Source organism: Pungitius pungitius, chromosome 18, assembly GCF_949316345.1.
Source record: "Pungitius pungitius chromosome 18, fPunPun2.1, whole genome shotgun sequence".
Lineage (NCBI taxonomy): Eukaryota > Metazoa > Chordata > Actinopteri > Perciformes > Gasterosteidae > Pungitius > Pungitius pungitius.
Window position 1 is genome coordinate 9,446,883 of NC_084917.1, and position 16,726 is coordinate 9,463,608.

General features: G+C 44.2%; 1 protein-coding gene across 1 annotated transcript in view; it reads left to right on the top strand.

The window, feature by feature from the left end:
* Positions 1–12,162, top strand: part of sfswap (splicing factor SWAP) — a 39,265-nt gene extending 27,103 nt beyond the window's left edge. Inside the window, exons 15-19 of the mRNA XM_037484105.2 lie at positions 16–515; positions 1,466–1,597; positions 1,952–2,092; positions 7,048–7,120; positions 11,498–12,162. Coding sequence (XP_037340002.2) covers positions 16–515; positions 1,466–1,597; positions 1,952–2,092; positions 7,048–7,120; positions 11,498–11,563 — 912 coding nt within the window. The 3' untranslated portion in view covers positions 11,564–12,162. The remainder of the gene's footprint in view (positions 1–15; positions 516–1,465; positions 1,598–1,951; positions 2,093–7,047; positions 7,121–11,497) is intronic.
* Positions 12,163–16,726: the final 4,564 nt, after the last annotated feature.

A 16,726-nucleotide genomic window follows, 5' to 3' on the forward strand; every position in this document is an offset into this window, starting at 1 on the left:
GCCCTTTGTCTCTAGCTACAAGAAGCCCTCTCGGCCCTGTCGGACGCTGCACCCCATCGGGCGTCGTCTGCCCAACCTGCGCATCCTCAGGATCAAAGACCGGCTGTGGCGAGCAAAGGGGGCCATCGCAGCAGGGAGCCTACGTCCTCCTCATCCTCCCACACCACCTCCAGAGGATCAGCGAGGGACAGAGATCGGGACAGGGACAGGGACAGGGACCGCGAGAGGGACCGCGAGAGGGAGCGAGAGAGAGACCGCGAGAGGGACCGCGAGAGAGACCGCGAGAGAGACCGCGAGAGGGACCGCGAGAAGGAGCGAGAGAGGGAGCGAGAGAGAGAGCGAGAAAAGGAGCGAGAGAGGGGCCGAGACAGAGAGAAAGAAAGAGACAGAGACCGGCACAAAGGTCGGGACAAAGACAAAAAGAAGAAAAAACACAAGAGGAGGTCGAGGTCAAAGTCGAAGTCGAAGAGCAAACACTCCCTTCCCAGTGCCTACAGGAGATCCCGCAGGTCCCGGTGAGTACGACCCCCCACTGTTCACCCTGTGACACTGTCAACGTTATTCGAAGGGGAGGGCTTGGATTACACATCCCCGCCCCCCCCCCCCCCCGTGGGACTATTTCAATCTTAAAATTATTTAGAGAGATGAATTAGTTGTTCTAGGAGAAAGACTTTCACCTCTGCTTTATCTATTTTTATTTAAATTTATGAAAGGGAGGACCTAAAAGAAGGTATGAGATAGAACATTTGAATTACAAATTGAATCGAGGTTGATGTCTAGTGATCAAAGGAAGAGATTGGGTTGCTTTGTTTCTGCCATTTATTCCTCAAAAAGGCCAATATTGATCATCCTGCTTTAAAGCACAAGCTGACATAAACTCTGTTGTCCTTTTCTTTGGCTTTGTTTTAGGCAAAGGGGTTATAATCCCCCCCCTCTAATCCTGCAGAGTAAATGCCTGCACTACCAGTGAAGAAAGTTAATCTAGTGCAGCCCTTTTATGCAAAGAAGAAATCTGAGAAGTGAATTTATCTCACATATGGGCCATAAATAATTAATGCTGTTTTCTTTTCAGACTAGTTTTGAAAAACAGTATTTACATATTGTAGGTCTATGATGTGTGTTAAAGTAATTCAAGGAATTACAATATGTGTTTTTGTCTTGTGGCCCAGTTGAACTGTATTGGTGACTGTTTTGCCTTAATGTGAATTGTTCGCCATCCACCTCGGCCGATAGTCTAATGGAATCCCTTCAAAACATTCTCGGAATATTCCTGGTTTCAATTTCCATTAAAAAAAAACCCTCATAGCTTTCTTTATTTCTTCCTCTCGCACATTACCTCGGCCATTGTCCTCTGCCCCGTGTTCTTCCTTTCAAATGCCTCCGCTTCTCCCCCTGAGGCTCTGTCATGGTCTAAGTGAACGGCTTCCCCTCCTCTCACGCTTTCTTTGTCCTCCTGTCTGGCCAGTTCCCGGTCACGCTCCCCGGGGAGAAGGGACCGGAGGGGCCCCTCGGCAGAGAGGAGACGTGACGAGAGAGAGCGGGAGCGCCACCATCCCAGCAGCAGCTCCAACCCTCCCAGAGGCCATTCGAGGTCCAGGTAAGGCTAACTGCAGGTGTCACGAGTCCGCACCGAGAGCTGTGCTTACGTTGTCACTGAGAGCATTGAACGGAGACATTCCAACAGTACGTGTTGATGACACCGTGTGTATTTCTATCTGGACAAGAGTAGATTTACCCAGCATACCTACAAGGCAGATACTTAATCCCCGGATGACCGCTGATGGAAAATGCGATGGACGGCTTGTACTTGCATGAATTTAAAGTGGGGCTTTGCTGAATACATAAGCAGTGCCTTCAGACAGCGGTCCCTGCCCTTGATATATGGTGTACTGTTTTGTGTCACTGCCCGAATCTGCGATGTTTCAGTCCCGTCTCCCATTTATCGCCCAAGGTCCCCGCCGGAGAAAAGAAGGAGCTTCTTGTCATCCTCGGGACAGATGAAAACTGTTGGTACCTCTCTCTCCCCGTGTTCCTCATCTGGCAGAGTTTTGTCCCCGTCAGCAAGCCCCGCCTCCAGCCTGGCCCACTCCAGGTAACCTGCTGTGCGCCTGTCAATCAATTGATTTCCTCGGTTTACTTGAATGTCTCTTAAATAAAGAAACCGATGCTCGTTGGGAGGACTTACAGCCAGGGAGATCCAATTGATACAATTTGTATTGATTTTGCTTCAAAATGTCTCTTAATTAGACCAGTAGATCAAGTCTTTTGGTGGTCTCTTATGAACCAAACGCAGCGGTTAGCTATTATAGCAAACGGTCAAAACTTCTGATACACCCTGAGAGAGGCCTGAGGATGATGGCAAACACTGACACATTAGTATTGTTATCGATGTGGAATAAACAATGATTTTATTTCTCCACGTGTTGAAGCGGTGTCCGTGGGGCTGCTGTTAGAGCAAAACAAGCATTTGGATAGTGTTGTATTTTCATTTAGCATTTGGAAAAGAAAAAAAGATACTTTTAAAGTGTCAGGAAGGTTTTAAACAGTGATACAGAACACTACCTAGAAGAGTAAGCTCACGCAATCTGACTTCCAGGGACAATTTTGTTTGGTTGAAAGAGAAAATGTTAGTTTAGTGTGTTTAGCTTAGTTTTTCACTCTAGCAACTGAAGCAAAACTTGTTACCCAACATTGGATTATGTTCATTAAAAACATCAGTCCTCATCTTCTAACCATTCGAGTGAAACATAATGTTTGAAAATATGAGCAATAAAGCCTAAATGTGACCTCTGTGTTCCTCTTCCTAGTATACACCCTCACGCCATAAAGTTTGTATCACAGTTAAGACTGTTTTTTACACACAGGAAACCCAACTGGTGGAGCTTATTAAAAGAGCATTTCCACCGGCAGCATTGATAGTCACCGGCCGCCTACTTTTATCTTACCCCCCCCGTCTGAAATCAGGCCCCAATTCTGTCAAAGAATGAAGAAGGTGATTCATCAATCCGCCACCGCCATTGTAACCACGTGACAACAGTTGTTTATCATTCTGCTTCAAAATGATCAATACAAGTCATTTTCATCTGTAGGTATTGTGCCGTGATTACAACGCAGTATCATCGCAAAATATGTTGTGGAATTGAAATGTGATTCATCAAACCATTACATATGGGTTCATAGCCAGAATGTCTGACCTCTTTTGGCCATTGAGTCGGGTGATGCTCATCCAGATTCATTTGCTTGAATCCTGTGAGGCAGTTTGCTCTCCAGGCGTGAAATTCTTTCTCACAATAGCAAACGCGGTTTGGGGATGGCACAATGCCGTTCCTGGTCTAGATCCACGCACAGCCCTTCTATTATCTCTTTTGTAGGAAATGGAAGGGGCACAAAATGAACACTGTCGTCTTTGGCTTTATTCCCGCTGAAACCCACTACGGAGCAGCGCTACAGCACAGCGTCGTGCACCCATACCCGTTTAGAGCCGGAGTTTGGCGACGCGTTTCAAGCGAGAAGCGGTGGCTCAGGGTTGAGGTGAGCTTTGTGACTTTGAAAGTCTAGTCTAGTCTGCACAAGGGACTTCCGTAGACGGGAGCGTCCCGAACATCTAACGAGCCGGCGATGCCATGGCTGACGCCCAACATCTTCCAAGCTTCAAGGTCGTGAGGCACGAAGGAATCCGGGGCAGCCGGCGGCATCCCGTCCGACGCCAACGGGCCGCTTGGTTTGCCTTGTTTGAAGAATTTCCAACAAACAGACAATTAAAGCTGAATAGATTGACTTCTGAATGCGAGCTGCAGGTTGAACACGAGGCTGATTCGCTCCCCGCACGTTGCCGTCCGCCTCGTGTTCCCAGAACAAAGCGCGCAGCCACCGTCTCAGTTCAAACTCAACAGGTGGAGCGGTACCAAGTTTACTGAAGATTTGGTCTAATTCATTCATTGGGTCCATTCTTCTTTCTTTTTTTTACCTAATCCAGAGGCCTGCTTTAGACGCTGCGGCTGTGTGCAGAGAGTCTTTGTGCGGTGAGGAATGGTCGGTGAACAGAGGAGACAGATAGCGGGATGAAGTCGTGTGAGACTTTAATCTAGCAAAGAGCAAAACAAAGCCCCCCCCCCTCTTCATATGCATTACAGCAAATGTGGCACATGCAGCTCTCAAAACCATTTCACGTGTTACAGCAATTAGCTTTTCCCAGAGCAACCGTGTCAAATGTCACGTTGGAAATGCATATGATTAAAATCAAATATGTCACGTATTATGTGGAGGAGTCTCTTGGCGATCCACAGAAACCAGCGACATTCATTTCCTCATTTAATCCGTCCAATACAGCCTTCATTTCATGTATCAAGTAGCTTTCCCCTGAATAACAGTTCATTTTCCATGTCCCCTCCTGGTGGGATGTAGGTTACATCCACACTTTGCATTCACACAAGGCCATTGCATGTCTAAGATTCTTCCGATCTGCAAACCTTTGTTGCTTTTTTTGGCCTCGGCCAACGCAGAGCAGACATTTAAAAGTCCAGATAACAATAAGCGCTGCAGCTTATAAACAACTTTGAGTTTGAGTGCAAAAGCCCCTTTCGCATCCGTCCAGTTGGAGCAGTGAGCGGACCCATAAAAGCTGGCAGGGGCAAATGATAGCAACATGGACAAGGCAGGTTTCTTTCTGTTTCAACTGAAATGCTCGTCTGAATGGCATTAGTGACGGTTCGGAGGAGGATGCCTCCGTGGGACGAGCCGATTAGTATTGTTTGGTTTTATCTGCACAAATGTTGGTTTGTAAATTGGGAAAATGGCTAATGTGTAATGTCCTTCTGATAAGCCGGCTCGGTGTACGTGATGGGGTTCCCCCTCGGCATTGAAGCGCTCCCTTAGTGCACCACAACCCTCATTACAGTTTTCGCTTAGCCGGATAAATTATACCATGGGGGATATATTTTAATAAGGTTTCTTAAGAGATTACCGTCCACTTTGCGAGGCATTTAACACTGCTTGGTGAAATGTTATGGCTCTCTCCGTTCGCCATTATTCCAAACAGAAATCATGGAATGTCAAAAGTTAATACGTTTTCGGTTGTAATCCACAAAGAAACACAAATAATCCAAATAAGCATCCAAGTATTAGAGAAAAAGAAAGAAAAGAAAAGGGAAATTATGCAATTCTTAAGCGCTGTCGCTCCAGCTTTATCTGAAAATGATGAATACATCTCTTAAAGCCTTTTTAGAGGAAAAGCTTTGCAGAGTTGAATGTGATTTTTCTTGTCATGAACCCGGGACAGGGCCAGGGGGGGGTATCAGGGGGCAAAGGAACCTGTGTCGTGACTGCAGGAAGAATTTGGATGAAGTTCATTGACATGATCTCCATGTCGGGGGCGTAATAGGTTTGTACACGGCTCAGGTCAAAGGTCATTCCTGTTGAGGATGAAATTATACAAACTGAACATCAGACGCAGGCAAAGAGCTCGTTGCTTTTTTGCATTATTCCAAATATCTGCTGTGTCACACAGAAAAGAGTTGGGCAGAGTGGCATCGCATTGGGACGGGAGCGCCGTTAAATACAGCCACTTTTGGAGATTTATGAATTTTAAGCAAGCCATAAAAAGCTGAACGGGTGGGATATTGCATTCAGTGGAACAAAGTTATGAAAGATAATTGTCGACCCCTTTTTATTGAGCTCATCTGTCGTGCCATTATGAACTATATATAGTGTATGTATATATACTATATAGTGGATTTGTGGTAACTCACTCAACTATGGTTTACGAAAAAAGAACATTCATGAATGACGACACACTGGAGATAGATGTTTTGCTTTTGCAAACATAAAGGCTCTTTTTTTGATGGGATGGTTGCTTGATACTGAGGTACCTCATAAACCTTTATTTCCTCTTTTGTTCTAAATATATCATTTCCGCATGAGCAGAAAGCGCAATTGAAAGGAGTTGTTGGGCACTAAATGTATGATTTATTATAATCAAGGTCTACTAAATTCAGAGACATTTGAGACAATATCGTACTTTAATGGTTGTAAGCAGATCGTCAACACTGTATTTAACGTGTTCTTTTGTCTGTGGCACCACGGACATGCATTCACTTAGCAACCTACAATAAAGAGATGAGAAACAATAAATTATTGAGCTGAAAGTTTGGGATTAAAGTGCTAAAATATTAACAATTATTTACATATCCTAAATAGTTGGGCTGAAAAAAAACTGCCGCAGTCCCAGTTAAAGTCCTTTGTTTGGTAAGATGACAGAGAATAAAAGATGTGAATCTTTGCTGTGGGTTCCCTGCGTCGGCTTCCTGGAGGGAGATTTTACAAATTCATAAAGCGAAGGACGTGAAGGGTGCTGAACTATTAATGTGGCTTTCCTCCCGGGTACCGGACGCTCTCTGGCGGCTCCGCATAATCTCCCTGGCAGTTTGAAATATTCTTGTGTGCTGACTTTTGCCCCCTAATTTTCCATGCTCGGAAATTATACTTAACCAATGGGGCGATTGAGCCACAGCGATTGGATATCCCCAAAAGAAACTATCTGCATGGAGTCTCCTCCTCACACTCGGTTCCTGACTCGTGGCTAAACTCTGCATGAAGTGCATCCCGTCTCCATACGTAGACTAAAGGTGTAGGAAATAGAAACTGGGGGCTTGGGGCACCCCAGTTTGCAAAATACTATTTAATTAGAGCCTTGTACAGAAACCCTTTGGGCAAAGTTAAATAAGAAGAATTAAAATATTTGAACGGGCCGAAGAAGTTGAGGCTGAGCACTGCGATTTTGCGACTACATTTTTTTATATTTGACAGCACGAATATAAACTTTTCCAGGTTTGTCAATGTAGTTTTTGCTCCAGGTGGAACATTTCCTTTTTCAGAAAACATTCCTCTACTTTTTCACCTCTCTGTCTTTTCCCCTCCTCTCTCCCTTCCATTCCTCCTGATGTCTCTCCAACTTTGAACATTTCAGAAGAAATTATGAATATTGTATAGCCTCTCCTGTTAACATGATTGGTTTTCTCTTTCTGCTCTCCCCCTCTCTTCTCTCTACAGGGGTGGTTCTCTGGAGAAAGACAAGGCAGTGGCCTCATCCATTGTATCCTCGGTTCAGTCAAAAATAACTCAGGTATTGTTCTTTGTTTCCAACCCAAATATGTCCTCTGCTGAACTATGCAGCCTTCCGGATACACGTAGAGTGCTTTTATGTATTTCCATCATGCAAAGAGGTAAAAAAACAAAAACAAACAGAAACTGCCGCCTTGTTTTTGAAGGGAAATTTCGGTTGAATGAATGTTTTATACCATCCATATGCTGCTGTAGTGCCTGTATGTTTATGCATCACATCTAGCTATTATATTTCATCAAGCTTAATTTGTTTGAACCTTTAACAAGAGATTTGAATTGCTTCTGCAGTTTCTCACCTGCATCAAGATTAGCTTATCTGTTACCTGAAGTCATTTTCTACCACCAAGTTATATCCTGAAATCAATGGCAATATGAGGAGGAAAAAGACATGCACGCCTGCATGGCAATTGGAGCTCTGCCGTTCTGACTTCTTTCTGAGCTGAGACAGCGACTCTGAACTCTCAGGCGGTACTTTTCCTACCGGGTGACATCGGTATCGTCACCCGCACGCCGCCTTTAAGCGCTCCCAACGTTTGTAGCGGTTCACCCCGTCTGCAAAAGTGCCCTGTCTCCCCCATGTCTCCCCCATGTCTCCCCCCCCGTCTCCCCCCCCCGTCTCCCCCCCCCGTCTCCCCCCGGACTCCTGCTGGAAACGTGGCAGAGATTCTGGGAGCGAGTGGAGGCCGGTTGAGTGGCAGAGACCTCGGCAAGCTGCCGGTCCCTTTGGTAGTGGGGCTTGACCCGTCGGTGGAGCCACTCATTTGTGCGTCTGCCGGTGCTTGTAGATTCAGACTGAAGGAGCGAGAGCGTTAAGTCAGGGAGGTTAAGTTCATCGATTTGTTCCGCCCCAAAAATCCATGAATTCGGAAACATTTCCCAGAAGATTGTACAGGTACTTTTTACCGTGGAAAGCTCTGGATATCGTTGAGTCGACCGAAGCGTTAACAAACGGACGCTTTCATTCAATCACGCTCCAGGCTCTGCATGCGCCCACCTTCTCACAGTTTGTGCACCGATTGTCGGAATGAGGACGCTCTGTGCCTCCGTCGGTGCGCTGAACGGGACGAGCCTGCTTTGTGCTTTGTTTACGCACGAGGCCTCGTGTTCCTCATTCGAGGCGTTTAGAGCCCAATCCGATGTCTGAATGAGTGGAGATACTTAACCTCACACTCCACACTGATAAATTAAAAAAGCATGTTCCAGTTCCAGAGGAACGAATACAGATGTTAGCTGAAGATAATAGGAAGGAAAGAAGAGTGTACAGGTTAATAGATATATTTATTTAAATGAGTATAAGAGTTATTCTGTCTTTCCTCTCAGGACATTTGTGTCAATGTCACTGACCAAAAAAAGGCTCCACAATGTTGTCGAGCCATTTTTGACTTCAGTCATTTCTCATTAGGACAAATAGTCCCAACAGGTTTCTCGTCAATTTAAGTCTTTTTTTAGAATCTATTTTCGTCTGACTCGCCTCTCTCCAACAGCACTTAAGTGCAATACTGTGTCATTTTGCTCATTTGCTTAATTTGGACTGCGCACAATTCCTCAGACACATTTCTAAATGAAGCCCTCGATTCATCAAAACCGAGATCAACGACATCCACCACTGACATTTTTATTAAATATTTTATCTAAATATATTCCACTTTCAGGTTAGAGAAGTGTCACAAACTACATTTCTACTTGCGTGTGATATTATCGATTGTTTTGAGGCAACATCTGCACAACTACGCTTAGAGACTCATCTCCGTGGCTCCGGACTGAAGCGACACGTCGCTGCCTGCAGCGGCGGGCGCACACCCACAGCCACCAACTACGCGAACCCCGTCTGTGGTGTTTTACAAACACATGTTGAATTATTCAGCTCATCCTCATCTGCCTAATGGCCTCCTCTCCCCCCTCAGGGAGCCGGGTCGCCTCGACCGCTCTCCCATTGCCCTCCCTTTGCTCCCTTTGGGGCTTTCTGTCCTGGGAGTTACATTTGTTTTGGTTTACTCTGTGCGATGGATGCCGGGTCCACTTTGGACCTGCCTCAGCTTCGTTGGGGCTGTATCCTTTTAAATTCCTTTAGGGTCTGTGACATTATGTGTGTATTATCCTCATCCATCTTCTATAGCGCTTATCCTCAGATGGTCGCGTGGCTGGAGTCAATCCCGGCTAACTGTCTTCTAGTGGGATAAAAATGAAAACACAAACAAACAAAAAGTGGTAAATAACTTTTACCAGGGAGGTGTGTCAATATGTGGGAGACTGAAGGCGCTGCGTAGCTCCCTCAATATATTTAGTTTTTTATTTTATTTTTAAGGGTTGTAAACTGGTTGAAATAACAGAGTTATTGTGTGTGAAGTGTGTATTTTCTTTGTCAGGCTGAGAAGTCCACTATAGGTTTGGATTGTTCAATAGTTAAAATTTTTTAGCCTGAATTTATGTTAAATAATACTATTTAATACTTAAAAAATAGTTAAGTCAACATCTTGTGCATTTCTTATAGGAAATGTTCTTTGCAAGCGGGCTGCATCCTTGTTTTAATATTTGTTTGAATCTAACCACAGTGGGCCCGCGCCTTTGTGACGGCTGTAATGTAACATGTGATAATCTTTTAATTAATTTACCGAGACAAGAATCAACTGTAGAGCAACTTCCTACTTGCCATTAATAATTTGGAGGATCGTTTGTTTTTCTCTGCTCTCGTCTTTGCTGGTGTGTGTGTGTGTGTGTCCGTGTGTGTGTGTGTCAGTGTTCAGATACACCAGGGTTTAGAGAGAAATTGCCTTTTGAGTGATTTGATATGACGGCTCATTCCCTCCGTGATCACAGCTGTTAATTTGTCTCCTCTGTCAGGAGAGCTCAGGGGTGAATATTTGTCCATGTGTGAATAATCACTCCGAGGATGTGAATGAACACTTCCTATTCAGCAATGCGAGCACATTGTCGGCAAGATGGTCGGAAAGTTGAACATTTCCTACTGAAAAGGGAAGGAATGTGTTTAGAAATGTTGGCATTTCCTTATTCTAATGATTTGAATTAGATCAACTATCTTTTTGCTGATTAAGTGTTTTTTGGGCTGCATCTCTTTTTAAGCTGAACTTTTAGTCTACTGGTCTCTTTTTTTTTTTTTGCTTTAAAGAGGTGGCAGATTGACGAGGAGCGGCTGATTCATGAAGTTAAAATGTGATTATTGAAAAAGTAAATCCACACTTATTTTTATCTGTGGGCAAACTATCGCATCCCAATTTCTATTAGTTATCTATAAATCATGAGAGCGAAATTGCGTGTAAATGGACGCCCTGAACCCTTTGAATTCCAATGTTCATTTCAGGCATGTGGTCCTGAAAACATGTCCATGATAGACTTTACAAATTCAACGTGATAGACGTATCTTCACATTTCTGTTCAGAAGTTAACAGGCGGTAGATTTTCTTTTAATTTATCACTTAAAAAAGGATTTACCCAAGTCTTTCTGTTTGGGTTTAAAGTTGTCAGGTGGATACAATAACCACAACATCATGCACATAATGAGGCTTTATTATTCTATACCTTTATTTAAAGGTTTACTGATGAAAATCTGCAAGTCTAATAAAATAACATGTGACCCACCTGTGGGTCCAGACCCAGTGTCACTACTGCGCTTTTACCCGCGTATATTGGGATTGTAAATATCACGCATGTTTTCTATTTAGAAGTACAAACATCTCTACAAGCAAGTCTCTGCTCACCAAAGTGTTTATGCATCCAGATCTCAAGCCAAAAATAGAAAAAAAAAACTTTTTACATGACATAATTATTGCTGTTGTTCAGCTTGAACTAACATTTAATTTAACTTCAAATTAAAGGAGGCGCTGTTTGTCTCCCATCGTCGGTGGGGTGCGGCTAACCCCCCCCCCACAATCAAATATGCATTTGAGAGTACCTGTTTGTTTGTTTAGCTATTTGCAGATAAGCGGAGTAGGTCAGCTGTTGCGATAGAGGATTGGGTGACTGTGCACGTACAGATTTGGGGAGGAGATCATGGATTTCATTCTCAGTGCTTACAGGGTATTATTTGGTACTTGAAATATGTTTTAAGCTGTATTAAGGAATCCCTGATGGCTGCAGGGAAGGAAGCACGCTCCGAAACAACTCTTACCACCGTATGTTGACCTTCACCATGAGGGGCGGGGGCTGAATAAGCTGAGAGCATCTGACAGCTGCAGACTGGAGAGCTGATTCCCTGTAGCATCAGCAGCATGAATGTTTCTTTTCAAAATAAGATCCTTCACGTTGGAGAGGCATCAATAGATGGGTGCCGCTTTAACTGCGTGTCATGTGATCCGATGGATATGTGTGGAGATGTACATTAAACTCCTCCCCCTTCTCTTTTGGTCTCCCCTCTGTTCAGGATCTGATGGCCAAAGTGCGGGCCATGCTTGCCACCTCCAAGACCCTCCAGCCTCCCAACTCCTAAAGACGGCTCCGCCTCCTTCTGGCCGCCATCCAACATGCGGCCGAGCGCCATTCTCCTCCGTGTATGATTTTTGTCTTAATTCGAGCGTTGGCAGATTCACTTTGATTACGTTGTGTCTTCTTCAGTATTGTGAGAGGGCAAACGGCAGCGGTGAAACCATCCGGTGTCCCACCCGTCCTCCTGAAAACGTCTCCCATCGCCCCCGGGGGCATTTCAGCAGTCGGCATGTTTTCAGTATAAATGTGGAAGTAATCCATATGTTATTTAACATCCCGTTTTTAAACACTCTACTTTTCTCCCACGTGGTGACGGTCCGTCTTTGCCGTTACGTAACGCCGCCGCAGGTCTGTATTCTCCCCTTCCATGAAGGGTTGTGTTGTTCTCTCCTCCCTCATCCACCGTTCGCCGCTGCTGGTTTCCCTTTTTTTTTAATTTCCGCCCCCAGCTCTCTGCTCTCCTGCACCTCGCGCGTTTCCTTTTTCTCGCCTGTCCACTTCAGCTCAAGTGCGTGGCCTTTTAATTCATTTCCTGGTTTGTACTGTAATGGAATTTAATGCAGGAAAACTTTCTAATGTTAATAAAATTTCAATTATGATTTACTCATGGCTATCCCTCCATTCTTTCGATACTTTCAGATGTTTTAATTTTTCCTCGTTGAAAACTATTTAATGCATAAGTGTCGGCGTCCTTCAGTCCCTCCTTTTGAGATGCACTGATGAAAGATGAAAGATGAAGGCGATGATTTTTACTGCCCCGCAAACCTTCGCCTCCATTGACTGTACTGACTTTAGTGTAACCTGTTGATTGCTGACATCCTTTATGTGTCTGCTGCTTCGGCTGAGAGGGCCCTCAAACGTTAAAACGAACGGAGCGGTCCTCTCACTCACAGCCACAGTCTTCACTTTAGAGGAGTTGGGTGAGCACCGGGGCCCTGACCTCACACGTGAGGCTCTTCTCGCCTCCGGCTACGAGAAGGCCCGATACACTCCTGTATCATTTGCCTGCCTGATGGTGACTGGACGTGGGATCCGGGTTGTTGCCTCACACCCGAAGCGCCCAGGTGGCGTTGCGTTCAACGTCCCATCGGAAGTCTCTGGGCAGCGGCCCCCTTGCCTCGGCAGTCCGGGGGACGCCTCTGGAAATTGGATTCTAAAATCGAATCGTTCAAAGATGGAAAAATTCTCTCAGTGTGGCGTTGTCTCGAGGAGTTTCCGTACCGAGTGGAACATGGGATAAGAAAGGTTCCTGATTTATTCTCCCTAAATAACAATACTGTTTTTTTTAACCACGGCAAAGGACTCGTTCAGGTGAAGGATTATAAAGAGTGACATAGCGTGTAGGAGTAGTAAAACGGGATCGTTCTCCCAGGAGACCATTGTTTGTGTTCTCACCAGAACAGATGGATAGATTTGTGTATTCAATGCATGACACGTTGTCTGGCAGGGGAACAAGACAACAATTCACTGATTCTGCTTCTCTGAGCACTTGGGATACATAGATGATTCAAATATATGAAGTGATTGTTGCTCGGCCATGTCAAAATAATTTCTTCAAACTAAGTCTATTGTGAACGGTAAAAAAAGAACATTGGTCATGTGGGGGAAATCTTTAGTAGAGATGATCCAATTAAAAAAGTGTTGTGCACTTCTGCCAAAGGGGCTTAAAAAGGCAAAGAATCATCTTGGGAGAAATAGATTGGAAGGAAATCAGCACTCTACAAACAACATTAATCCAAATACGCAATTCATTTCTATTTATGCCAATACACCTGTTCACTACAGAAGACCAAAACGCTTGAATACGGCAAACCTTTTCTATGTGACACACACACACACACACACACACACACCCGCAGTGGCATGTTAAAAATAACACACATTGGAAACAGAGATGCGGCACCACACCCTCTTCAAGGTGGGGGCGTCATGTGACGTGGGCCTGACCCGCAAAGGGCGGTGTGACCCTATCCGACCAATACAGTGACCCTCGAGGTGAACAGCCAACCGTCTGTTGGAACCCACAATGCCAGAGGCTTCAGCCCCCCCCCCCTGTGGTTCCACACTTTGAAGAGATAGCGCTGAGCATCTCAGAGAAAAGGTCAAACGGGAGTACAGCAATACGGTAGGAAGCCAGCAACAAAGCTCACATTCATTTGCCCGGGACTTTTCCTTTGTAGGTGGGATCTTCAAGGCGAGCCCAATGGTTCTTTATTGATCTGGAAGTTTTAGGTCATTTGAAACGGCTCCAGGTCAAGTCAGGGTCTCAAGTCAGGTAACAGATGCCCGAAGTCAAGTTTAAGTTGCTTCATGCTGGGATCAAAGGTCCTAGAACAAAATAAATGGACACATGCATGATGTACTGTAGCCTGCTATGCACCCAGCTCTTAAGTTGAATAAAAAAAATAAAAAAAAATTGCAACAATTCCAAAATGACAAATGCAGGCAGGTGTGGACCCCCACCCATTCCTCCGGTCTGTCCCCTCACTGCCACCACCCATCTAGCCGAGCTTCCCCACCTGCAGCTCATTTTCCACTCAGCCCTGCAGCGCACTCCTTTTATACAATTAGGCTTACAAGCAGACACAAGACACAACAACAGTGTGATGACTTTTTCTTTTTCTTGCTGCTTGTTGTTGTTGTTCCGTGGCTGCCTCACATTCAGCGGCCTCGTCAGATAAAATAAACCTGTGAGCTTATCCAACATCGCTAAGCACAGACAGCAGCATAATTGCTAAAACACGGCGACTACAAAGCACAAAGGGGACTCGATTTATTCAGTTCATTGATTTTCTTAATGCGACCTCAGTCAGGGGCAACAGAACTAATAGAGCAGGTTGTGCCATTATCCACCTCTGAAAACAGGGTTATGATGGAAATTTGAATTGTTTTAACGTTCTATGAAGAATATTTGATCTTTTAGTATTTCAAAGACTGCTTTGTGGCACGTTCTTATAAGTATTTCCCAGCTGTCATAAACAAAACACCTGCGTCTGCGCCGTGATTGTGGCGGAGTTTTCCTCATCGTTGAAAGTTTCATCAGAGGTTGAGCAGCAACAGCCTCCTGCTGTGTGAGATCTAATGTGGCTTGTCTCTCACTCTTTATCAAACTTAATGAGGTGTCCTCTGGAGACGGCGATAGGTTAAAATATTCATTTTAAAAAAATATTTTCATTATTTCTTTTCAAAGGGAACCCAATGGTATCATCATTTTAGTTATTTTTGTTCTTTATTCTTAAGATTGTTCTTGCATTAACACACATTGACCCATTTGGGCAGAGACCATGAATAATACAGATATTCTTATAATTCATGGTGCAATGTCTAAAGATAAAAAAGCAGTCAGGTGTGATCTGATATTTTTATTGGGGCGATCTAGCACGAAAATACACAATCTGTTGGCTATTACCGCCTTCATTCCTTTCAAATGTAGTCACCTCCTTATCAGTTATCAGTTATCACTACCATTGTAACACTTCAGATTGGAAGGAATGGGAAAACGGCACCTATCCACACATTACATGCTGCACATTGTGAGGTGAAAGCAACGTAGCTAGTTGGGTTTAAGAAAAGATGATATTATATGCTACAATATGAATATTTGTAATGGAGCTTGAGAAACGGAAGCATACGTCCATCATCAAACCTTCATTCAGATTTACCGGCTCGCTCTCTACTGATTTCCTTTTTTTAATTTAGATTCAAAGCTTGTTGAGATTTGAACGTCTGTCGTCATATTCTATGAGGCTATAAAATGAAATGAATGACAAAAATGTCATTCTGTGATTAGGTTATATTAGTGTAATTCATGTTATTGTATATCGCTGTTATACCAGACAGGTGCATACCTTTTGTGTGCCGCGTTTCAAATGTCACACTATTAAGTACAGCAATGATGATAAACATGATCGACTGAAAAACTCCCTATATTTTCATCAACTTTGAATTCCTTATCATTTATATTCATTTAGTCGGTGTATGCAGAGAGCAGTTAGTTGAGGAACGACAACTTGGAAGATGAACACAATGAATCGTAAACGATGTGTGCATCGTTAGCCTAATCTCAACACCAATATTCATACCTGATTAAACAAAACACTGTGATAGATGTAAGAACATTATCCTTCTTGGGAAATCTCTTCTTACAATGCGATTTCAAGCCCTGTCCCATAGAGTCGCATATCGCAAGTATTTGCCAGATCAGTGCAACGAATAAGGAAATAAAAGCTGTTGATATTCATTTCTGGTTTTCATGTGTTGACTTCGAACACAAACAATGGTCTCTGTGGGTTTGACCCGTTTTACTGCTCCTGTAGCCGCTCTCATTATTCCTTACCGGAAATTGTCCTTTGCTGTGGTTAACACCAGTATGCCCATTAGATAGTGCTTTTGAACCTGTAGTGATTGGTGTAGTGATATACCAACAGATGGTGATCACCTACAAAGCCACTGCTTTCTCAAACTTTCTCTATCAGGGCCCCCTTTCAGGACAAAGGGACAACTTCACACAATGTATAGTCCTCATGCCGGTTTTGTTTTCGTTTATACTTTTTTTTTTAGGATGGATAACTGCCCCCCCCCCCCCTATCAGGTGATTAAATGATGACATCATATTGTCAACTGGTCTGAGAGTCCCTGCCTTTGTCGAAAAACCATTCACCTCAGAAGCACCTTAGACTTTTATTAAAATGTTGATGTTGTAGCACATTGATGAGTGTGTTCTCATTTAACATTTCTGACGGATACCATGATCCAATCCATCCATATTGTGGATGGATTGGATATGGCTTGCATGGTGTCAACGTTGTATCACCAAGTGCCAGTCAAACCATCGACTCGGCTCCACCTCTTTTGGACTCTGATTGGTAGATCCCTAGAACATGGCGGCAGAGCAACCTGCATGTGGTTGATGGATTAAGCAGGCTGCTCTATTTCCTGCATGAAACTTGACAGAACCGTTTTTCAGGAGTCACTGTGATCGTCAGAGCTGTTGCTTTGATGTTGCTTACACGGAGCACCTTGCTTTGCTTCAAGTCGGACAGTGACTGCTTTGTCTCGGTGTGATTCTGCCACTTTCTGCTTGGAGCCCCTTCGGTTTGTTTACTCACTCACTCACTCTCCTAAAGTGCACGTTCTCGTAGCGCTCTGTTCTTTCAGTAGTTCTTAT